This window comes from Protomyctophum bolini, assembly GCF_963924005.1.
Source record: "Protomyctophum bolini genome assembly, chromosome: 8".
Taxonomy (NCBI): domain Eukaryota; kingdom Metazoa; phylum Chordata; class Actinopteri; order Myctophiformes; family Myctophidae; genus Protomyctophum; species Protomyctophum bolini.
The window spans coordinates 25798428-25824203 of NC_137869.1; the positions used below are offsets into that span (position 1 = coordinate 25798428).

General features: G+C 45.9%; 2 protein-coding genes across 2 annotated transcripts; both read left to right on the top strand.

The window, feature by feature from the left end:
* Nucleotides 1–1960: 1960 nt before the first annotated feature.
* Nucleotides 1961–3292, top strand: LOC308320181 (chitobiosyldiphosphodolichol beta-mannosyltransferase-like; the record flags this gene model as incomplete). The annotated part of the gene is made up of 1 exon (XM_080770499.1): nucleotides 1961–3292. One exon carries the CDS (start codon nucleotides 1961–1963, stop codon nucleotides 3290–3292), a length of 1332 nt encoding a protein of 443 aa, XP_080626625.1.
* A 599-nt stretch (nucleotides 3293–3891) lies between these two features.
* Nucleotides 3892–5274, top strand: LOC308320182 (serine palmitoyltransferase 1-like; the record flags this gene model as incomplete). Its single annotated transcript, XM_080770500.1, has 1 exon — nucleotides 3892–5274. The coding sequence occupies one exon, from the start codon at nucleotides 3892–3894 to the stop codon at nucleotides 5272–5274; it is 1383 nt and encodes a 460-aa protein (XP_080626626.1).
* Nucleotides 5275–25776: the final 20502 nt, after the last annotated feature.

Sequence of the window (25776 nt, forward strand, 5' to 3'; positions counted from 1 at the left end):
TAGCCGTCTTTCTCCTTAAACTCATGGTCATTCGGGCCAGGACTGAAGGAATGCTCTTCCAGAACCCTTTAAGATCACCCATATCTTTCATTGCATACTTCTGTCGCAGAGATCGAGGTCGCTATCTTCCTCACCTCAACCGAAATCTCCAGATCGTGCTGAATAACTGCTAGCATGCATAACGTCTGCAGACGGGGACATAAGTCTAAGATGTACATGTGGTCATCAGGTGGGCAGAATCCTCCAAAGAGCATGATACGATCGTCCACCCTGCAACAGCACATTCTATACATTGGATGCGGGCCTTTCCCTCGGGGCCCGAGCTTCGTCCAGGAGAAGATTCCTGGCTTTGGATTGAATTTCCACAGATCGTTAAAGGTCTGTGTCCAGTTTTTTCCACCAAATATGAACAACTCTTCATTGTAAACAAAGACAGAATGACCGCAGCGTCCTTCTGGGATCTTGCGCTGTGAAGAAGGCGTGTGCAGCCACCGATCTGTCTTTGTGTCAAACACTCTGATGGTGTTGTAGTAGTCGCCTTGGTAGGAGTATTTCCCTCGGCCCCCGAATACAAACATCTTTGTCCCGATGATGGTGGCGGTGTGATATGATGAGACAGGCGGTGGATTGCCACTGGTGTTCATTAAAGCCCAGACCATTGTGCTGGTGTCCAGCTTGGAGAGGTCATTGGTGCATTTAGGGTTCCGGTGGAATTTGAACCCGCCATATATATACATTACCTTCCCCAAAACACAGGATGAGTGCTGGAACCTCCCCTCCGGAACAGTCCCCGAAACCCTGGGCTTGAACCATCGGTGGGTGTCGACGGCGAACGCATGCAGCACGTTGCAGTACCCTACCGGGCTGCATTCGCCGCCCCAGACGTAGATGACACCTTCTATCAGCACGGCGGTGTGGCCGTAGGACATGGAGGGCCCGTCCGGGGGGCTCCCACTCGTCACAGTGGGAGACAACTTGGTCCAGTTTAAAGACACCGTGTTGAAGACGTGCACATCGATCTGAGCTTTGCTGTCGTCCAGGACCCCTCCGAATGAGTACACCTTGTGACGGACTCCCACGGCAGTGTGACCACTCCGCTTCGGCCCTCCTGTCGTGTGCATCGTCCAACGCATCATTACTCACGAGAGACCACGCCAAGCTGGAGAGACTCGATGTGCAGAAGAATGGAGCGCTGGTCGGCCCACTGCCCACTTATATGTCGGTCACACAGGCGTGACACAGGCGGCACGCAAAGGTTGGCCATTCCACAAAGCCCGATGGGTTTAGGTTGTTAAGTGACAGCGTGTTAAATTACAGTAAATTCACAGCATGATTTATATGAGACGGAGAGAACAATCAGAGGCAGTTAGATAGACTACAGCCCGTTGGGCACTGGCCTACTTGGAACGATGCAAGTTGGAAATGCATGCCCCACCCCATATATTAAGTCCGTGTCCCTTTTATACCCATATATGGAGTTCTTTGTAAGGCTTGCCCAAATATGGAGTCTATGCAGACATCAGAATCAGATTCCAGATTCCGGGCAGAGGCCCTTTTGGGGCAGTTCTGGACAATCGCGGGTCCGACCGACTCGACACCGTGCTCCGCACCCCCTGCGGTGGGGCAAACGGTTCTTGAGTTACGTGGATTACACAGAGACAGAGACTTGGTGCATTTATAGATATAGATGTGTGAACACAAACACTATGATTTGATTGGCTGAGCACCCAATAGAGATGATTTCATTGGTTGAGCAAAGTACGTATTGAGGATAAAAAGTGAGGGGAAAAAGTGAATACGTCAAAAGTGATTCGCTCAGTGATGTGATGTATGATGATGTATTTGCCAAATGCAGGATTTTGCAGAAGGATTCTTATGGAAGTGGTCAGCGTCAACGTGGGCCTGCTTCATGGTGTCACTGACCCTTATCGCCGCATGCGTCGCTCATTTCCTACAAGCGATGCTTCAGAAGCGGGACGTTCAGACGGTGCGGCAGGTGTGTGTCCTGGTCGTCGGGGACATCGGACGCAGTCCTCGCATGCAGTACCACGCCCTGTCTCTCAGCAGACACGGGTACCGCGTCACGTTCGTGGGGGGTTTGGGTACCAAACCGCACCAGGACGTTCTCCTGGACCGAAGGATAAGCATCGTCACCATTGAAGTGGACGGCCTTCGATGGGGACCCAGGCTCCTTAGGTACGTGACGAAGGTGGCGGTGCAGTCGGTGCAGATGCTGTATGTGCTGATGAAAATGGACCTTCCGTCTCACGTTCTCATGCAGAATCCCCCAGGCTTGCCTGGCCTTGCCGTGGTGCGCCTGGTGTGCGCCGTGCGCGGAAGCCAGTTCATCATCGACTGGCACAATTACGGGCACAGCGTCCTGGCGCTCTCCCACGGACACGGACACCCGCTCGTCAGACTGGCGAAGCGGTACGAGCGCCTCTTCGGCCCTCTGGCCGCCCGCCACCTGTGCGTCACCAACGCCATGAAGGAAGACCTGAAGAGGAACTGGGGGATAGAGGCCACGACGCTGTATGACAAACCTCCTGCCATGTTCAGAGAGACTCCCATCCATCTTCGGCATCAGCTGTTCATGAAACTCTCCAAGACCTATCGTGAGTTCCAGCCCGGCGGTGTGGAGCATGTGGAAGAGAAGGTGGAGAGGACGGCCTTCACGTGTCAAGACCTCGCAGACGGCACCGTGACACTGAGCTCGGACCGACCGGCGCTGTTGCTCAGCAGCACCAGTTGGACAGCGGACGAAGATTTCTCCATCCTCCTGAAGGCCCTGGAAGTGTACGACGGCTTCATTAGAAAAGGAACCTCCCTGCCGTCCCTGTTGTGCGTCATTACGGGGAAAGGCCCACAGAAGGGCTATTACAGGAAGCAGATAAGAGCGCTGGACATTGAGCACGTGAAAATCTGTACTCCCTGGCTGGAGGCGGAGGACTACCCGGTCCTGTTGGGGTCAGCCGACCTGGGTGTCTGTCTCCACAAGTCCTCCAGCGGTCTGGACTTGCCCATGAAGGTGGTGGACATGTTCGGCTGCTGCCTGCCCGTCTGCGCCGTCCACTTTGGCTGTTTGCACGAGCTGGTGGAAGATGAGAGGAACGGGCTGGTCTTCAGAGACTTCCGGGAACTGTCCGAGCATCTGAAGTCCCTCCTGTCTGACTTCCCCAGCACGGAGGGCCTACTGGGCCGGTTGAGGAGCAACCTCCGCACCAGCAGGGGGCCATGCTGGGACGATAACTGGGACAAGATCGTCCTGCCTCTGATCAGCACACGTCAGTAGACATCATGACCACCGTTCTGGAACTGTATGTGGATGACCTAGCATAAATGTGAATCTGTTATATCTTCAGATCACAGGTTTATAATTATGTGAAATTAAACATAAACATTGAAAACACCAAATGACGTCTATGAACTTCAATGGCGGACGTTTTTAAACATCATTGGCAGTCAATGAGTTTTAACGACAACTACATTGAATTTAGGTTTCACTAGACATTTCGGTAGGCACAGATCTCTGATCATCTGGGCAACACGGGACAACGTACTGTTAAGTGTTAAATGAGATCGATCAAGTGAAATCAACTTATTTAGTTTTAAAACACGGTTTGACATGTGAGGGGTGTAATCATGTTCTTTCAGAACACAGCTGTGCACATCGGCATTGTAGACGAGGTGTAATTTCTGTGACGTCAGACCTGGTCAGATCTGGTCAGAAGATCTGACCAGATCTGACCAGGTCTGACGTCACAGAAATTACATTTTGTTTACACATAAGACTTACACATAAGACTTAAGAACATCCCTAAATACAGCAGACGGCAGATGGGGCTCGTGGTTGTTGTTTCTTCATTACTAAATGCCATCAAAGCGTATCTTATGGATGTTCTAGTTTCACTTCTCACAGCCTTGACGTGTAAACTTCGGGGGACACGCCAACTGACAGAGAAGGAGGAGAATGATCTCATTGAAGGATGGCGCCCCGAGCCCCTTGTACCCGTCGCGTTCAAAAACCAAGCCCATCTGAAGTACAACACTGTCACCGGCCCGCCTGGTCACATGATCACGATAAATGGAAAGGAGTGTGTTAACTTTGCGTCCTTCAACTTCCTGGGTCTCCTCGACAGCGAGCGAGTGAAGCAGAAGGCTCTGGCGTCCGTCCGGAAGTACGGCGTCGGCACCTGCGGTCCCAGAGGCTTCTACGGAACGTTTGACGTCCACCTGGAGCTGGAGAGGCGTTTGGCAGACTTCATGAGAACAGAAGAGGCCATCCTCTACTCCTGTGGCTTTGCGACCATTGCTAGTGCAATACCCGCATACTCCAAGAGGGGTGACGTGGTCTTCGCAGACGAAGCAGTGTGCTTCTCCATACAGAAGGGACTGCAAGCCTCGCGCAGTTCCGTCAGATACTTCAAACACAACGACATGGACGACCTGGAGAGACTCTTGAAGGAACAGGAGGAGGAAGACTGGAGAAACCCTCATAAGGCCGGAGCGACCAGGAGGTTCATCGTGGTGGAGGGTCTGTACATGAACACAGCCGACGTGTGCCCTCTGCCGGACCTGGTGAGGTTGAAATACAAGTACAAAGTTCGCATCTTCCTGGAGGAGTCCATGTCCTTCGGCGTCTTGGGAGAGAGCGGCCGAGGCGTGACGGAGCACTTCGGCGTCGACGTGAACGACGTCGACCTCACCTGCGCCAACCTGGAGAACGCTGTGGCGTCCATCGGCGGCTTCTGCTGCGGCCGCCGGTTTGTCATCGACCACCAGCGTCTGTCGGGGCAAGGCTACTGTTTCTCCGCGTCACTGCCTCCCCTGCTGGCCGCCGCTGCCATAGAGGCCCTAGACGCCATGGAAGGAGACCCGGGCGTCTTCTCCGTCTTGAGGACAAAGTGCCGACGCTTCCACGAGGCGTTGCGGGGAATCCCGGGGCTGGCGGTCGTAGGAGCGGCCTTCGCTCCGGCGTTTCACCTGCGGCTAGAGAGAAGCTCGGGCTCCCGGGCCGCTGACGTGAGGATGCTGAGCAGAGTGGTGGATTACTGCGTGGACAGACGAGTGGCTCTCTCCGTCGCTCGCTATCTGGACAAAGAGGAGCGCTGCCTCCCGCTGCCCAGCATCCGCGTGGCCGTCAGCGTCCGGCAGACGGACGAGGAGATGGACACGGCAGCGGCCTGTATCCGAGAAGCAGCATCGGCCGTCCTCGTGGGGTTCTCCCTGACGCTCAGCCGCTTCTCCATGGACTTCTCCACTATAACGGTTTAAAAGGTTAATAAATATTAATGTTGAATCCTTTTAGCTCTGCTCAAACACCCGACAGTGTATGAGTCTTGCCTGCACGGGGAGGAGGGCAGAAGGAAGAAATACATTGTATATCATTGTTTTTAGACCACCCTCGAAAAGCAGATGCTATACATCTCTAGGGGTTTATTCCTCAAAGAATTTAAATCGTCAAAAGGCTTATAATAACCAGAGGAGGGCCCATAGAGGTTATGGCAAAGTGAGTCGTTTAACTTCAATGATATGCAATCATATCTTATTTTTTTTGCCACTCAGTATTAGCCTGATTATCAGACTTTAGCTTTATTGAAGCAAGAGATGCAGTCAACTCAGAGAGTGGGCGGGATCTTTGGCCTGGATCCAGGCTAACTCAGTATCCATTCCTGGCATAACATCCGGGTATGATGATGTCACGTGCATATCCTGCCCTCTATAGCCCAGATCATTAAAGGCATGTAAGGCAACATGATAACAAACAAAATCTGATATAATAGTCACAGGGGTCTGTATAGGGAGCTCTGCGTCTGTCTGTAAGGCAAAAAGACAGGCAGTCTTTGAGATCTCGTCCGGTCTTTTGCTTTTATGGAGTTCCCAAAATTCCCATTGACAATGAATGGATAATTTTACGTCATAGTGTCTGAGCAAATAGGCATAGGGTCTATTTTATGTCATGATGATGTACGATGATGTATTATTTTTTATTTCCACAATTCATGTCATGTGACATTGTGACATTAAAACCTTTGCTAAAAACTGTTAATGTATCAATTAGTGCACTCAGAGTTAAATTGGACTTTATACCGAGTATAATCTGTGACTTTCTTGTAAATGACAGCCCCCCCCCACTGTTCCTCCTTCTGTTGTGTCCCAGCCCACCTCCATCCCTCCCACACGGCCTACTGTAAAGTTCAGCCAGTCAAAACACTCCGTACATTAACAAGGCCGGTGACATTTGCAACATGACAGCGCACCATCGCACCTCGTACTCTGTGTGTGTGTGTGTGTGTGTGTGTGTGTGTGTGTGTGTGTGTGTGTGTGTGTGTGTGCGTGCGCGCGTGCCTGTGCGTTACTAGCTGTTTCCCTTGTTAAATGTGACATTTCTCTCGTTAGGGGGCTTGTGAGACCCCCTTGCCTCATTAAAGGTTATCTGTTAATTACCAGGATGGGGGGGGGGGGGGTTGGGTCACATTAAGGTGACACTGATTGTATGGACTTGACCTTTTCACTGCACTCCCACTCTACTCTTGGCCTCGGCACACAGTGCACATACAGTAGACACACACACACACACACACACACACACACACACACACACACACACACACGCACACACACACACGCACACACACACACACACACAGCAGGCCACTAAACTGGGGGGCTGAACATATCAGTGCAGTGGTGTAATTGTACTGTAATCCCCTCCTGCAGATACTGTACGACCCACGAAGCCTTGAATTCATGCAGATGTTGGGGTTTTTGTCACATTCCTAAGCCAATCATGTGATGACCAGCTGAGTTTCCGTTATGGACATCAAATTATTGGCATTGGCAAAAACAAAGGCTTTGTGTGGCGTGTCTAATTGATCGAAATTAAGTCGTGTTTTAGGTGAACTACTCCTTAAAGGAATCAGCGCAATAGCATTTCATACCTAAGACACACACAGATACGGTAATAATAATACTGCACCGAGCTGAATAGATGCTGCCTTGGGGTCGAACACGTACGCACGCACGTGTGTACGCAGCTTAAAAGAGCCATAAACTACCAGCCTTCTTCCACTGAAGCAAGTCTCCTCTTCTCTGCAGCAACACACACCGTTGCACACGCACGCACACACACACACACACGCACACACACACACACACACACACACAAACACACACACACACACACACACACACACACACACACACACACACACACACAAGGTGCGATGGTGAGCTGTCATGTTGCAAATGTCACAATTCTCAATTCATTGTGCATAAAGTACCACCAGGAGATTACTTTGTGCTTCAGTATGTCAACAAGCTTTATGGAGATGCCCACGGCTCTACATTCCACTACAACCTGGTTCAGGACATATGTCATGCCTTCTGTCTTGTCTCTCCGACATCAAGCACTGGATGACTCAGAATGTTAAATGAGTCAAAATCTGAGATGATTTCATTGGGCCCTCCTATTCGGCCCTCCTATAACCCACAGGATGTACAACCTGTAATCTGGGGTGTGATTCTTTACTCTGACATCTCTATTCACAAACAAGAAACAACAAGTTGTCCAATCCTATTACTCTCACCTGAGGGAACATGGCGAAAATCAAGTGATTCCCGTTAGCCCCTTACCTCAAAAAGGTCATTCATGCACTCATATCATCACGCCTTGATTATTGCTACTCCCTCTACTACCTCCCGCCTTAGCAAAGGAAGTCACATCCCACCTTCAATAGATACAGAACTCTGAGGCCTCTTTTACACGGCGACCATCTCCAGATAAAACATCAAAGTCCCGTTGCGTTATCTTTTTTTTTAGGCTTTACACGAGAACGCACACTTTATGAAAACGCTATAACGTCGCTAGGTGGCGGTAACGGGCTGCCAAATAGACCAGGCACGTACAAGAAGAAGAACCCCTTCACGCAACCCAGAGCATGCAGGCAGAGCTCTCCACGGGATGGTTATATATTTTATACGAGTAAGACGCGCAAACGCGGGAAGCGAACGCAGCTCGTACATATTTGGGTTTTGGACGTATAGCTGCTTTGGGGACTCCTTATATGGTTATGGCTGAGTCATGGTGAAGTAACAGCGGGACAGACACTTGCATCAATCACAAACAAATCACTCAGCTCCATATATGGGCACAAAAGCGGGACAGACAGACACACAGACAGACACACAGACATGATCTGCTAGGTCTCATAGTAAGTGCTCACCGCTTTCGCAACAAGGCTTTTTATTTACATCATGGTTTTACATTCACCATCGCTGATGAGCAGCGCTTTGTAGGCGAGGAGGGAGGCTTGTTCAGGAACTCCATTATATCATATATATATATATCTATGTATGGCTCTGCATTAATGTAATAAACATATGCGCTGTGAGCCAACGTGAGCCATGAGGTCATAAGTTTTGCGGATTCACCGCTTTGACTGTTTACACGGAGAAGGGATAAAACGGCGTCCTCAAAGATTTCCACTCTGGAAGGTGGTTTCACTTCGTTGCGTTTTCACCTCCTGAAAACACTGTTCTCGTCTAAATGGACCACAGCAAACGATTGCCGTTTTCTATGAACACCATTCTCGTGTAAAGACCACCTGAGACTGCTCATTAGAAGAAATGGGACCATATCACACCCAGACTAGCTGCCTAGCTGGAGCGATTTCAAGTTTTTACTTATTACTTATTATAAAGCCGCATAGACTGGCTCCTAGTTATATTTCTGAGATGCTGATCCCTCATAAGCCTGAGCGCATCCTTAGATCCTCAGATAAGGCCCTCCTGGCTGTCCCTCTATCTCTCTTTTTTACCCTCGGCGATCAGGCCTTTGTTTTGAAAACTTGTGAAATGCATGATAAGCACTTTCTTCTTTTGGTACTTGAAGTACAATTTGATACCAATACTTTTCTACTTTTACTCAAGTACATATTGAATGCGGGACTTCAGTATTGATACTTTCACTTAAGTAAAAAAGTGTGAGTACTTTTTCCACTGCTCGGGTTGAGTTGGGTTTACAGTAGAACGACACACAGCAGCCAGTTTGATTTGTGCTTCTAGCAACAACAAAACAGCCTCCACCTCCCCGCCTCCATGTTAATGTAATCATATTACAAACTGGAGAAAGCTATTGTCATTTGGCTTCTGTAGAGAAGGGGTAATGGAAATTCTAGCAGGCTTTTATATAAGCAATGAGAAAATAAAGGGTCTTGCGTAACAGCGGCAGCATGGTGTACAAAGCCTGTACAGTGTACACTGTATATTGGGCCTAATTTCACGCAATCAACAAAGCCACTTTCTGTCAACCTTTTGCTCCATTTAAATCCTCTTTGAAAAGAAACCCGTAGGCCTCAGAGTCAAGAGTTGGACAAGCCTCACAGAAAGCTCATCATTTCATTTCACGCTGAATGGAATTAGCCAGTGGACCAACCTCTCAAAGTGGCTCCAAAAGATTTGAGTTCTGCCCTGAAACGGCTGCACGTTGCATGGTCTGTGACAATGACAACGTGTAAGTGCGTGCGTGCGTGCGTGCATGCGTGCGTGCGTTCCGGCCTGCATGTCTTGTGTGCACATGTGAGACGATGTGACAAAGAAAATAATTGAGAAAGAAAAAAGATGAAATGACAAGAGAAATTCATGAAAGGTCAAGAGTAAAATGTCCTTTTACTTTCGTAAATTACCCGGCAATGTTCCAGTATAGCTTTCTTTCAAGCCACATATACCACATCCAAGCCAGCTGTGAGAGAGCAAGAGAGAATATGGGAATGGGCAAAAGACGACAATCTATCCATTTCCCTCTCTCTCTTTTCATTCTTTTCATCTTTTCATTCTTTCTCTCCGTTTTATTTTTTGCGGTGCTATTATAAATCATTGTCCAGACAAACAAAGAGGCCTGGCTGTATTTTGAGGGAGGTTGAGTTCATGGTGTTTTCTCGCTGTGTTTCCACACAGGCACTAAGAAAATAAATGGTCAGCACTGAGAATGCCCTGTTTTGTGCACGGTTCAGATGCGTTCTTGATTTGATGGGCGCGTCAGCAATATTTGGCTTAACAATGTACACGCAGGCGATATTTAACTGCCAAGCAAATATGACAGTTGTCTTCCAGGGGGCGGATCTATGGGTGGGCCTGACCCTAGCTCGGCATATAGCATTTATCTATATCTGTGTACATACGTATGTACGTACGTATGTCTATAATCCACATATGTCGAGAACCGTTCACCCCACCAACTTCAAATTGTACACACGCGCTCCACACCACCACAGGGTGCAGTGCCCGGTGCCAGACAATTGATCTCCATATATGGAGCTGGCCTGTTCTGACATCTGCATAAACTCCATATTTGGGAATAAAAGGGACACAGACATAATAACTGGGTGGGTCATTAATTTCCAACTTGCATCGTTCCAAGTAGGCCAGTACCCAACGGGCACCGCTCTAGTCACAATCATTTCTATTTCTTTCTATTCAAAGATAGCAGCCATACAAGCTCATCGCATCACTTGGCGCCATGCTATTTTTTACATCTCGTACCAGTTTGGGGGTCCTTGACATGACATCGTTTGAGAACCAATGATCCATGGGCTGGGCATGGCAGCATCGCATTCAGGGCCATGACGCGGCCAGAATGTAGACATAATGACTGTGATTGGTCTACTTTTGAGGGGACAGACATAACAAGCAGACAGTCAGACAAATGTGTTTTGTGTTTTTTAAACCACTACCACCACCACCAAATGACAATTTCTTTGGGGATGCAGCAGTATAGAGGACAGGCTCCATGGGAGCCAGAGCTAAGCCTAAGATGTTTATTTTAAGTTCTACTTGCAGAAGTTTAAAATGTATTGGCAAGTGATGAGAGCGAGACACAGAGAGACACAGAGAGACAGAGAGTGAGCTCTGTGGGATGTCCTTTGAGAGAGAGACAGAGAGACAGAGAGAGTGAGCTCTGTGGGATGTCCTTTGAGAGAGAGACAGAGAGAGAGAGCTTTGTGGGATGTCCTTTGCCTCAGGAGGAGATGAAATAGGTTTTAATGGATCTTCACTTTTTACAGGATTTGTATTATTTATGTTTTTGCTTAGTTATCTGATGTCATTCCCTGCCAGGGTGTGAAGACGTCTGGTGCACACGCTGTGATTTGACCCAGCAATAAAGCCTTATTAAAGCTCACTGTCCCACCACACTCTCACTCGGAGAGGGAGGAGGGGAGAGACAGAGAGAGAGAGGAGTGGTTCTGCTGTGTGGTTCTGGCTGGAGTCCAGTAAGAGGGCCCAAGGACTCAATGTTGCAGTTCTGATGAAGAGCAGCTCTCTCTCTCTCTCTCTCTCTCTCTCTCTCTCTCTCTCTCTCTCTCTCTCTCTCTCTCTCTCTCTAGATTTCAACATATTATAGAATATAGATCATGATTGCTGGCCTCCACAAGATAGATACTTCTTTAGTAAATGAAAACTTTACCAACACATCTACCCTTTTAACAAAGCATTATTTTAGCTATGCCCTCATAAGAATCCTAACACTTGGACCTGTTAATAGAAGTAACACCAAACAGTCAGTCACGACTGGACCTTTGGCTAGTATCTCAAAATAAGAACATTGACAAGATGCACTCTTTGCACTCAATACTACTAATACAAAAAGGTATACAGAAGCACATAAAGGGAGAAAAGTTAGCTTTTACAGAGAGACCTACTTCCTTGTCTACTGAAATACTTAATACTACAAGAAATAAGGCTCTGATAGCGGCTTATGAAATTACCCCCAGGCAGACACACAGACCCCTTTCTAGACAGCTCTCCCTCACTGTAAAGTGTAAACAAATGAGCTCTCTGACACATGTAAATTATCCATCCATTGTCAATGGCATTTTCACTATCAAGGACCACACCACCAGATGAAGTTTAACGGATTTTATTAACAAAAAAATAAACTATAGCTGTTTATAGGAGGGGCTCCTCAAAAACTTCTCTTATGGAGGTCCTCAGCATTATCTTTTCAAAAGGGGTCTGTGGGCAATTTGGGGTCTTTGACATGAACAAGTTGAAGAACCACTGGTGTAGAGCCCATGGTCATGATAATCCATGCACGCACGCACACACACCTTGAAAATACTGGCACTAGCACAAATCCTTTTCCTGGTCCAAATACATGTCAATTTGAGGGTCCTTGGCACGAAAAAGTTTGATAACCGCAGCCCTAATAGTCAGTCAGTCCCCCCCCCCTCCACACACACACACACACACACACACACACACACACACACACACACACACACACACACACACACACACACAGAGTCTAAGCCAAGTACCTCTCCCACTGCACTTGTACATTTTCATTCCCCTATTCTCTCTCTCTCTCCCACACACCACTACACCAGCCACCTCTCCTTAGCTCCTCAACTTTTCTCTGCCCCCTTTTACTCTTTCAGTCGCCTGCCCCCCCCCCCCCCCCCCCACCCCCCCCCCCCCCCCACCACCACCAGGGTGATCCATGGGTGCTGTTCCTTCCAGAACAGAAGTGCTGAGGCAGCACAAAGACAGAATATTTACAGATCAGTCAGATGAGGTTGAGCTGGTCTGCTGCACACACACACACACACACACACACACACACACACACACACACACACACACACACACACACACACACACACACACACACACACACACACACACACACACACACACACACACTCTTCTGAGGGTCCCTGGCACATAATATGTTCAGATGGGGGTCCACGGCCAAATCAACATCCGCTACCCACTGTTTGGGAAACAGCGCGTATCAGCCGTTGTCAGTGTGCGACCCCATCGTATATAGGACTATAGATCATAGTGGAAACATAATGCTAACGTAGAGACCATGGGACCAATCTGAACCCAGCTGTCCAATCTGCCATCAGAACAATGGAAAGGTCAAGATGAATGAAACACAGTAATTAAGAGAATCCATCACAATGACATGAGGTCACCATAGACTGTGGTCGGCGTTAATGCCAACGCAATATGTAGGCCTACTAATAACAGGTTTTGTTTTGTTACACAATGACGTTGGAGGAAGGGGACGACAGATACTGTAAATAATCATTATCAGTGTTGGGAAATATTACTCAAGATATGTTACTTATTACATATTACTCCTAGTAATATTATATTACTTATTACTTGGAATCAAGTTTAATATATTATATTACTTTTTCCCCCCACGCGCAACAAAAGGGATCTGCTACTTTTGCCATTTTGGAATTTGAATGGTGAAAGGTAAACATTTTGGAGATATGAGGTTTCCACCCGACAGAGACGATGACATAAGACATACTGTAACAATCAATCAATTAAGTGGAGCCCCCTATAACCCCTTCAAGGACCCCTGGGGAACCCCAGACCCCATGTTGAGAACCAGTGCCATAAAAAGGACCATTCCAGTGTTGTGGCATGTTTAGCCCGCATTGACTGCATGCCCATGACTCACTGTCTACATAAAGTACTTGAACTTGACAATACTTTCCAAAGCATATTGTAAATTATTGTTGTTTTCTTCTTTGGAGGAAGCCAGTGGATTCCATTAACCCATTTTGGGGCGGGAACCCCTTTTGGTGTTGTAGGTCTGCTATTTTTTGAAAAATCGAAGAACGACTGACATAGAAACAGCTTTTCAGAAAACTGTCATTTTCAAACAGACATTTTTTAAATCTGATCTCAGGTCAAAATGGGTTAAATTCCAGTAGTGTGGGAACTATGGGGCTTTGGGGATATAGCACTGTAGGCCTACTGAGGTCGAGCCATTGTTTGGGTAGTTTCATATGCACCATTGATGTAGCTCAGGGCATTGATGAGCATGAGGACGTCCAGTACCACACCGTCCTCTCTGTCACTCACTGCAGTAATGCTTTTCCTGTACTGTACTCAGACATCGTGTCTTCAACGAGGTCTCCAAAGATTGCCTGAAGCTCTTCATCTTCATTCAAAAACTGTCAGAGGGCTACCGAGTAGGTCATCCAACAACTGTCATTGACTTATCGACTCCCTACTTAGTCTGAAACAGAAGGAGTTTGGGGAGAATAGAACGATCGACAGCCAGTCAAATTGTGCCAGTGCATAGCCTTGCTGGAGGGTGCTCAAGCCAAGAATCTGACAGCTGTCAAGTGTAAAATCAGCCATTACGAGGCCATCAAGGCCTGCCAAAATACAATTTTGTCGACTAAATCTACAGTTGATTTTGTCGACAAAATTCTTATGATAATTAGTCGACTAAACTAAACTACCAGTAAGACGCGCAAACGCGGGAAGCGAACGCAGCTCGTACATATTTGGGTTTTGTCTGTCTGTGTGTCTGTCTGTCTGTCTGTCCCGCTTTTGTGCCCATATATGGAGCTGAGTGATTACGTCACCATGACTCAGCCATAACCATATAAGGAGTCCCCATCACTCAGCTCCATATATGGGCACAAAGGTGGGACACACACACACAGACACACAGACAGACATGATCTGCTAGGTCTCATAGTAAGTGCTCACTGCATTCGCAAAAGGTTTTCAGATGACTAAAATACGACTAAAACTAAATAGAATTTCAGTCAAAATACTATGTCTGAAACTAAATCTAAATGTTATGTCAAAAATAATACTAATTTGCTGACAATGTAGCTAATGCCATGGTTGACACATGGTTGCTCCTCACTTCTGCTTAGCGTGTCTGAAAGTTATAGACTATACTCAACAGGGAAAAGGTCATGATGTGAAACTTTAACCTTATTTGATACTTTGGCTATTCAAAAATAGCACATAATACACAAGCTCACAGCATGTCACTTCAACGCTCTAAGTTTGCAGTATATGAGCAAAGCTGTGAATTGGCAATAAATTGTGCATTGGTGGCGTATGGTACTTTAAAGGAGAATATGATTATGCATTAGATGAGTCAGCCAGTCCCACAGGACAAAACAATCGCAGGATAAACACGCACGCACGCACGCACGCACGCACACACACATTCTGCAGTGCTAAAAAGTGAACAGATGATGCTGCCAAAGAGAGGTGTTGTGCCTGCTAACTCTGTCTGACCACCAAGGTCGGTGCGTGTGGGAGACCTTCTGTCCATTCTGTGTTGTTCTCTTCACCCAGTGGGGCACACAGTGTCCCGTGCCCTGCTCACCTCGCCGGCACCCCGTCAATCACACTGATGCTGTCCCACCCCTTAGCCTTCACACACACACACACACACACACACACACACACACACACACACACACACACACACACACACACACACACACACACACACACACACACACACACACACACACACACACACACACACACATTTACACCTCATCTTTTGCCATCACTTTACCCCCCCTCTTGCAATCACACCTTCCTTCTTCCCTCACCTGGCGTCAAGGACAACAAGGGGGCCATAAAGTCGCCAGCCAGCCTGTCTGGCAATCATGATAACAAGTGGCCCCGTCGTCCGGTGGAACTCCCAAGGACACGCAGAGCACAGAATGCTATAGATGGCCGTCCTCGTGACCAATTCAAAATGTCACCGTGTGTGTGTCACTATGTCCAGGGCTGTCATCGCTCATGGCGGCTCATGTGAAACTCTTTCAGAGCTCTATCAGCTGTTCTCAACTGGCCTGGCACTGGGAGAGGAACATGTTGGACTGAGTGAGATGTCTTCGTATGCCACTCTGTCAGGACATTTAATTCCCTCTGGATTAACCCATTTAGGCCTGAGGCTGATTCTACAAAATGACAAGTTCTCACACACTCAAAAATAGAACATTTACAAAGCTTGCAGCATGGCATGAAGTGACATTGCATATCTGCTTTTATAGACAACGCAAAAATAAAACTGACAGATGCTTTCCCGGCTTTGAATGGATTAATGTGTCGTATCTGGAATCAATAATTCTACACTATATCATGCATGTTCGTGAACAAATGTTACTTAGGTCTGAAGTAAATCAATCATGGCTGGTAAGGTGTCTGCCTGTCTGCAGGTTTGAAAGAAAGCACGCATAGTCAAGTACTTGGCCTGGCCAGGTGTGATAGTAAACTTAGCATTCTATTGTATCCAGGAGAGACCTTTTGCTTACCAAGTGGCAATACCGGTATGTAAAGTTTCAGTCTCCACCTCCGTATATCTGTGTCTATGTAAAAACTGTATATAATGTCATGTTGTGAGTGAAATAGAGGAGTGTTAGTAGGCTAGCCACAAGCGTGGTTAGTCTGTGCTCCCGTGGGCTGCCAAACGGCCTACGGGGAAGCGCTCTGTCTTGGTCTGTCCTGGTCTCGGTTGCAATAAAATGGTCAACACAACACTTCAGTTCATCTCTCTCTGCCTGGTGCTTTCATTCAACTGACCGTCCGGTGCTTTTTGCCTACAACCACTTCCTGCAAGCCGCCGTGTGCTCTGCCGTTTCTGTCTCAAATAGATTAGAATTCTAGTTCGTGTAGAAGGAGAATTTACACGACAGATGGAGCCTGAATATCACAATGTGCCATTGTGATGGGAACTTCCCATTGCAGACACCGCGAACCTACTGGACCCAGGGGGTTGATTCTGTCTATTTTTGGCGAAAACGGCGTTGAGTTTTGGATTTTTTCGGCGAACAATCCGGTCCGCGGCGGGACAAAGCAATCTTCTCTTCGACGGTGGAGTGGAGGACGGCACATATGCGGTGCACAGCGCGTCGACGGGCGTCTCTTCACATCTCGAAGGGGAGAAGCGGCGGTCACAGGCGGGTACATGGGCCTACTACAAGCAGCGACCGAGCGGCGATCGGATGCATTCATCACGGCGTGCGGCGGGAGGACAGCGCGGTGTTATTCATCTCATCGACGCTCACAAACGGCGACCCGACCGGGGGACGTCATTCATTCTTCATTCTTCAAACGGAGCAGATCTGCAAGCTCACGTGTTGCGTTTCGATCGGCCTGTAGCTGCACAGACGTTCTTTCTTTCCAGTCATTGTGAGATATTTCATATTCATAATGTCTGGAAGGGGGGAATTAATATGTGTTGGACAGAAAGGACAATGGACACGTGAGACCGGCGCGGGGTGCGAAAAAACATTTTCTTCATACATGCAGTTCCTCAGTTGACCGAGTGGATGGTTCAGGTACGTCATATGAGAGGAGGGAGAATTATGTTTAAGAAGATAATTAAAATACAGTTATGTACAGTCCTGTATCTAAATGTGGGTCTAAAGTAGCCGATGGTGAAAATAGTGGTCAAAATAGTTTAGTCTATTAACTTTATTCAGTTATTCTGCATATGGGACTAAAAGTAATCATTGGTAAAAGAGTAGCATTGATACCTAGTATCGCTTCATTTTGGAGCAGCGTCTGGTGTAAAAGTAGATTGACTAATTTCTTAAATGAATAATGGATATTAGACAAGGGGGGAGACAATGGGAAAAAGACACTAAAAGTTTATTATTAACGGATGGGGATATTCAACAGTCTCTGTCTGCATTCAAAAAGTGTGTGTCTAATGTAAGTGTATTCAGCATATAAATGTAGGCATGTGTTGATGAGTGTTTTGTCGAAGTTTAAATTAGTTAAAAAGTTGATTCAAGAAGTAGAGCCTATATTGTCTCGGAAATGAGGAAATATGTCTAGCTTTATTGAAACAATGTATGTGGCTGTGTCAGGCGAACGGGATGCTCCTCCCATACGCATCAGTGGTAATTCGTCTTGCAATTAATAGAGCTATAGTTATTCTTTTCTCGTATGAAATTTAGTTTGCAAATAATAGTCAACTAAAAGGCAGTTAGTTGCCACGACGTGCGAGATTTTGTTGTTAATATCGAGAAAACTTTGGCCTTTAAACGTAAGAAAAGTAACAGTAGTAGCTTAGATGGTCATTAGTCTCTGACTGCCTAAAACGGGTCTTGATTGTAATGGCGTCGCCGCGTGCTGTTATTAAGATCGAACCTTTGTAGGATATAGTTTTTAAAAATATAAATGAATTATCAAGCTGTCTGTAAAAGGGTGTTTAAGACAAAGATTTGTGTTGTGTTTTAATGTCAGTTAATCATTTTCCATTTTTGCATTGTTTGAAGATTACCTATTTGTCAGAAAAGTGGTTTATCCTAAATGTAAAAGTGCAATGTCAATAATCATGGATGAAAGGGATGCTGGAATTATTTTTGGGAACTTTTAATAAGTGTCACTGTCTGTCGTTGTTTCTTTCCTATGTTGGTATGTCATATGATGGGGTCAAGGGGGGTGTAAGGGAATTATTGTTTCCACATTTTGTATTCAGCAGACGGTGAGTCTGCTGAAAGGGGGGAAATGTCGTATCTGGAATCAATAATTCTACACTATATCATGCATGTTCGTGAACAAATGTTACTTAGGTCTGAAGTAAATCAATCATGGCTGGTAAGGTGTCTGCCTGTCTGCAGGTTTGAAAGAAAGCACGCATAGTCAAGTACTTGGCCTGGCCAGGTGTGATAGTAAACTTAGCATTCTATTGTATCCAGGAGAGACCTTTTGCTTACCAAGTGGCAATACCGGTATGTAAAGTTTCAGTCTCCACCTCCGTATATCTGTGTCTATGTAAAAACTGTATATAATGTCATGTTGTGAGTGAAATAGAGGAGTGTTAGTAGGCTAGCCACAAGCGTGGTTAGTCTGTGCTCCCGTGGGCTGCCAAACGGCCTACGGGGAAGCGCTCTGTCTTGGTCTGTCCTGGTCTCGGTTGCAATAAAATGGTCAACACAACACTTCAGTTCATCTCTCTCTGCCTGGTGCTTTCATTCAACTGACCGTCCGGTGCTTTTTGCCTACAACCACTTCCTGCAAGCCGCCGTGTGCTCTGCCGTTTCTGTCTCAAATAGATTAGAATTCTAGTTCGTGTAGAAGGAGAATTTACACGACAAATGCTAAATAAGTATGTTGACAGACCAAGTCCTAATTTGTGATTTGCGAAAACAGCTAAACAAGCTTGTAGATTGCCTATTTTCGGCATGCTGTCTTCTGGCGACTGAGAATTGAAAACCTTGAAAACCTTCATGTTTAATGTCTATTCATAAAGTACATGCATCCCAACACACTGGGCAAGTTTGTTTGCATCCTCCATGTGTACACACAAATATTCTTCTGACTATAGACATCATGTCCTGGAATGAGCGAATAGTGATGGAAGGGGATCAACGTCACCGTCACGTGAATATGATTCAAGGAATTAGGAATAGGATTATTGGCAGAATCGCGGAAAGTTTAGAATATTTGGCGGTCCCGTTTTAAAATGTCACTGCATCGGTGGTTAGCCTGCACTACAATACTCCACCATATAATAATACATAATAATGGATAGCGCTGATTATATGCACAGAGTGCTTACTCAAAGCTCTTTACAACGGTCCATTCATTAAAGGAGAACACCACACCAAAACACACTGGCCATGCATCTACCTTCATCCCTGTGCCATCATCCATAGTGCCCTTGATTTTTCTCATAGATGCCCCCTCCTCTACATCTCCCTCTGACTCCCCCCTCCCCTCCCACAGCTTGCATTTGCGCATGTTGTCCTCCTTCTAATGTGGGTATTTAGATAGCTCCAAACTTTATTTTTTTTTCACGTATCGTATTATTATAGTATACTGAGACTCACGCATGCGCAGTTTTCACTCTAGGCCAGCCGTTACATGTAATCTCAGACGTAGTCGATTCCAGACGAGATTCTCGCGAGACGCGCGAGACTTCAAGCTCCTGTCAACTCAACTCTGTGCTCTGCTCTTCCACGCCGCCGCCTACCACTTGTGTTTACATTGTTTAATTACATTCGCACGCGTGTCAAGCATTCCTACTAGTTGTCTAGTTTCATTTATTTGAGCAACAACATGCCTCGTTGTATATATCCAGGCTGTTCAACCGCAAAGACTAGGTCAACTCTAAAGAGAAAAAGTTTTCATGCGATAAGTTTTCATGCGATACCTACTTTGAGGAGACGTTGGCTTCTAGCACTACAGATGGATCTCAATAGCTCAGATGAGCAGACTCAAGGACGCATTATTTGCAGCGATCACTTCAAGGCAGATGATTTTCGTCCAAAACAACAAGAAGAAGAAACTATCTGCCTCGCTACATAAAAAGAAGGGTCACGGTCTGACCCAGGACCTTGTAGCTGTGAGGCAACAGCACTACTGAATGCCGATAAATACTATTGACTTCACACTGCACATTGAACACTTTGAATAAAAAATGTAAATGCCAAACTAGTGGGAATTACTACTGCTAAAATGGTGCTGCGTCAATTTATAACTACCTACTCCAGACTTATGTTACTTATCTACATACAAATTATATATATATATTTTTTTCATTCATTTTCCTGTATTGAATCTGTGTAACACTATATTGTTGTTACTTCCAATAAGAATTGAGCATATTGGCTGAAGCGTGTCATTCTGTGACTCATTTAAAAAATGCACCCCAAAATAGTATGTATGATTGACATTATTTTAAAGGTTTGTCAATAGTACAATATTAATATATATAGTATCAATAGAAATACAATATAATGAATTATATTTGAAATAACACTGGCATTTAGATTAGATAAATAATGAGCCAACAGCATGGATTTCTATGGCAACTGTTATAGTCACATGGAAGGAAATTATAAATAATACAAATAGGTTTTTATAACAGTGACATTTATTAATTATAATGACAACATTATAAAAGCCAGTCGTTATATTGTAATTTACTTTCAATTTGAAAATGGATTGAAATGAACAAGGGAGAGAAACATTGTAGAAATTAGGCTATTCATCTCTAGGAAAAACCAACACTGATATCTCCTGCTTCCTCTAAGAATCCACGATACAGCCCGGATGGTGAGGGGTAGATGCTTCTTATTTTGGAAACCAAACATGATGGCAAAACAATTCTGTTGCCTTTCCCAAGCGTTTCTCCACGGAGGACGAACTCCAACACAATCCTATAGGAGGCTAGTCTGCATTGCCTGTGTTCGAAGAGAAAAGTTTTAGAAAAGGATTACAATAGGATTACAATTTACAACAATGTGTATGCTTGGTAGATATAGGCCTCTATCTGAGGTATAATATTCAGGGGGAGGGGGTGAATAGCCTCCCTGCTTGCATGCATTTATTTATTTTCCAGAATGTCAACGTTCATAAATACAAGTCATGTAATGGTGAATGATTAGATTTAGATCCGTTATTCACTTATGTATAATCATTGTAGGTATTAGTAATTATAATAGTAGGCTACGTTGTTGTAGACTATACTTACTCAACGGATAGGTGCCCGTCTTCTCCTTCTGGTTTTGGTCGTTTGTCCCAGTTTATTTTCTTGGTCAGAAAAAATAATTCCAATACTCCTCTGTCGAGTAGATGGGGTAGAGGTAGATCTGCATTGTCTGTGATGCATGAGCGACGACGAGAAACACCTACTGTCTCTGTGTTTTCATCATCACTATACAGGCTTCGACCTCCACTCTTCCCATTCTCTGCTGCATTTACATTCCACTTCCAATGGCTTTAAATCGCAGTTTCCACATGAACACCAAAATAAATCCTCGGTTCTCTGCCGTACGCCTGGAAGGGGAACAGTAGAACCACCAGCTGCCTCGTTCATCCGTGCCTCCTCCATTAGACGCATATCTTCGTCGGTATACTCTGGCTCGTATAAGTAGGGCTCCTCGCCATATTCAAAATCTTCAGACATATACTCAACATCTTCTTCAACTTCGGCCATTATGAAACTAGTCTAGTTTGTTAATAATACAGAAAGATAAGGACTATAATGATGCGACGCGATCAGTCATCAGATTGCATGTAAACAAACAAGAGGGAGACTGGGAGAGATAGTGGATCACAGTTGAAAGGAGCGCTCCAGCTTGAAGTCTCGCGCGTCTCGCGAGAATCTCGTCTGGAATCGACTACGTCTGGGATTACATGTAACGGCTGGCCTAGAGTGAAAACTGCGCATGCGTGAGTCTCAGTATACTATAATAATACGATACGTGAAAAAAAAATAAAGTTTGGAGCTATCTAAATACCCACATTAGAAGGAGGACAACATGCGCAAATGCAAGCTGTGGGAGGGGAGGGGGGAGTCAGAGGGAGATGTAGAGGAGGGGGCATCTATGAGAAAAATCAAGGGCACTATGGATGATGGCACAGGGATGAAGGTAGATGCATGGCCAGTGTGTTTTGGTGTGGTGTTCTCCTTTAATACATTGTGAGGTGAAGCGGCGAACAGTCAACGCCAGCGTCCTCACTTCCCACATTCACGGTGGCAAGTGGCAACCATTGGAGGCAATGTGGGGTTCAGTGTCTTGCCCAAGGACACGTAGACAGGAGGAGCCGGGATTCAAACCACCGACCCACGGATCATTGGACGACCTCCTGAGCCACATGCCGTCCTTACACTATGAGTTATATGTTCCCTAATGCAATTCTAATGGTAAGCTGTATTGTTTTCACCCCAAGTAATGGTTGATTCAGCAAACGCCCTGAAATACACGTATGTGTCTCAAAGAATACGAATATCTTTCTTTGCGGAAGACACAATTATGTATAGGAATGTACTATTATGAGGAATCTTCAGCCCCAGTGGAAAAAAAAGCTCCATATATACTGTAGGCCTACATATATATTTGCAACCACAGTTAACATGCATAGCATATATGGTGAGACGAGTAATTAAAAAACCCATGTCTGCATTTCTCCGACCGCCTGTGTGGAGGAGTTCAGTGGTCATGCCTATGGGGATTGGTATAGGTTTTCTCTCCCTTTTATTGCAAATGAACTGCAGAAAGGGGCTAATGAAATGCACTCCGGCTACAGCCGAAATCATTATTGGAATCTGAATACATTAAGCCTGGCTCTCATTTCATTTTGCATCATTCTCCATCGGTCTGTTCATCAGACTCTGTGTGTACGTGCCGTTCCTTCTCTTCTGTCTCTTCCATTGTTCCTTTAGAGCGGAGAGGAGAGCAGAGGCAGGGCCAGCGTAAAAGTTGGGCCAACTCCGGGCCAGACATTAATAATTGAGGAGTGCAGGAAAAAAGAGAATGGCCCCTGCAATATTCATATGTCATATTGACTTGACTGCTAGCCACTCGACCATGCATCCCAGTAGTTATGAACTCTCACAGATGGCGGAGACCGCGGCACGTGGTGACCCACCACCACCCCACCCCCCCTCCATCAACTTTTTCCAAGCCCTGATGCCTCTCTCTCATTCTGCTTTTCATCCCTCCTCTCCACCTCCCCTCCCTCCGCCTCCGCCAGCTTCCTCTCGCCTGCGTCTCCTTCCCTCTCACTCCCATCTCCACCCGTATATCGTCTCTGTCGGGTGGAAACCTCATATGTCCAAAACTGTGACTTTTCACGATTCAAAAAAAAAAAAAAAATTGAAGTAGCTAGTAGCTAGTAGCAAGCTCGAAACGTGGATCTGCTACTTTTGATGCCTTTGTGTGACGCTGTATAGTGTCATCAAGGAGGACGTTAATTTAGGACAAAACACAAAAAGTTAGAATATGGAGATAAAAGGTTTCTGCCCCGACAACGACAATATGCCAGTGCAACCTCCTCCAGTACCAAGCCCCCCCCCCCCCCCCCCCACTCTCATCTACTGCCATCTCTCAGTAGAGCATGAGGACGCCCAGGGGCCAAATTCAATTATAGACCAAATTAAAAAGATGCTTCTCAACTCCCCTGACCACGCCAGAAGAACACACACACGCATAAATACGATGTCGTGCACTCCTCCTCCTCCTCGGATTCCATTCGTATGCACGCACATACAGTATGATTATGACTACCACACACACACACACACACACACACACTATAGTTAGTTACAGGAGATTCTCCCGCCACACATCGTGGACTAGAAGATGATCCCCATGGTCTCAGCAGGAAGCTCGCCCCTTTCTCCTTGAAATGCTGCAGGGCAGAACACCCTCTCAGAGACAGAGCCCTATCTGTCCCCCCGACAGTACTGATACTGTACAGTCTTTAATGAACAGAACCGTGAAGAACTAGAACCACTACTACCAGAGGTGGAAGTAAAGTACTGCACTGCAAGTACAATTTTGAGGTACATGTACTTTACTGCAGTAGTTCATCGCTTCTTTCCACTACCATCTCAGAATCAAATATTTTACTTTACAATTACAATTATTAGAACACTTTGGTTACTTGTTACGTTGTAGATTAGGATTATGCGTGAACCACTTCGGCCCTATTTAAACTTGGCTATGTAGAAGCTCACAACGCACCGCGATACGTTGCGTTTTGAACTTGTAGATCTGCTAATCTCAAAAGATCTGAAACTTGTGAAATGGGACATTCTGTGTTATGTGAGAGGAGAGAGTTTTTGTACTTTAGGTACATGTTGATGTTAAGTAAATTAGTAAATTAAGAATACTGGACCTTTACTTGTAACAGAGTAATTCCACTTTGCAAAAATGTGAGTATACTTTTACCACCACTGCTAACAAAACACTGTGCCCTGCCTGCCCGCCTGCCTGACTGCCTGCCTGCATGCCTGTCTGCCTGTCTGCCTGCCTGTCTGCCTGCCTGCCTGCCTGCCTGCATGCCTGCCTGCCTGCATGCCTGTCTGCCCGCCTGTCTGCCTGCATGGTCAGTCTTTGGAGAGAAGGTTTTGACGAGGCAGACGGTAGCCTACAGTAAGTACAGACAGAAGCATCATTAGTGCCGCGGCCGTTTGGTGTTTTAGCATCAAACTGTTAAAATATCAAAACTCTTCACACTCACAAAAGAGCTGAAGTGTTTCCGAGGTCAACCAATTAAAGAGTGCTGCGGGGCTACTCTGGGCTGCCACTCACCATGATTAGATCTCAACTCGCCAGAGGATATCCGGGCCGCTTGTTCTCTCGTACAGAGAGAGTCTTAGATGAAAAGGCTTCCAAATGAAACACTGTCAAAACAAAAGAAATTAAGGGGTTGGGGGTATTATTTTGTGATACTACAAATGTTAACCGCAGCTGCTTCCTGGCAGGGATGAATTGCAGAATGAAGAGAGAAGAAAAGACTGAATTGATGAGGGATAGAAAGAAAAATGATCTACATTTGATAAAGCAGAAGAAAGAAGAATCTCCACACAGCTATAACTCTATAGCAGTTCATACAGTTTGTACTAAAAACCTACGAGTGGCTTTGCAACAGGTTACACCGTCACGCTGTCCATGCTTTAGTTATTGTTTTAAGGGTTTTAAGACATGTGACGATTCTACAAAACGGCTTCTAAATCAGTAGTTTGAAAACATTTCCAAGCCAATAAGGACCCTCAAAAATCTGTGGAGACCCCATCTGAAAAAGTTTTGTGCCGGGAACTAAATAGCCAACTGTAAAACATAAAATGACATGCTTTCCCGGTTTTAATGTAATGTACATCTAAGCATGTATAACTAGCTGCTTATAGCAGGAATGGGGGGAAAAAAGTACAAATATTTTTAACACATATTTCCGTGAACGGACATGACAAACAGATGCCAGCTTCCTGTAGCTCCAGACTCTATATACGTATAGCATTCAGAGAACTGGAATAGTTGTCTGGCTACACGAGACTAGCCTGGCAACCCATTGTTTGTGTGTCTGGGAGAGAGAGGAACACACAGACAGACACAGTGTGACAGATCCCCTGCCGCCAGTCCTGGGGCCTTACACTGTGACCTTGGTGTTAATGCAAGTGCAGAGGAAGATGTCTGGCTGCGCATGGGGACATGTATGTATTATGTGTGTGTGTGTGTGTGT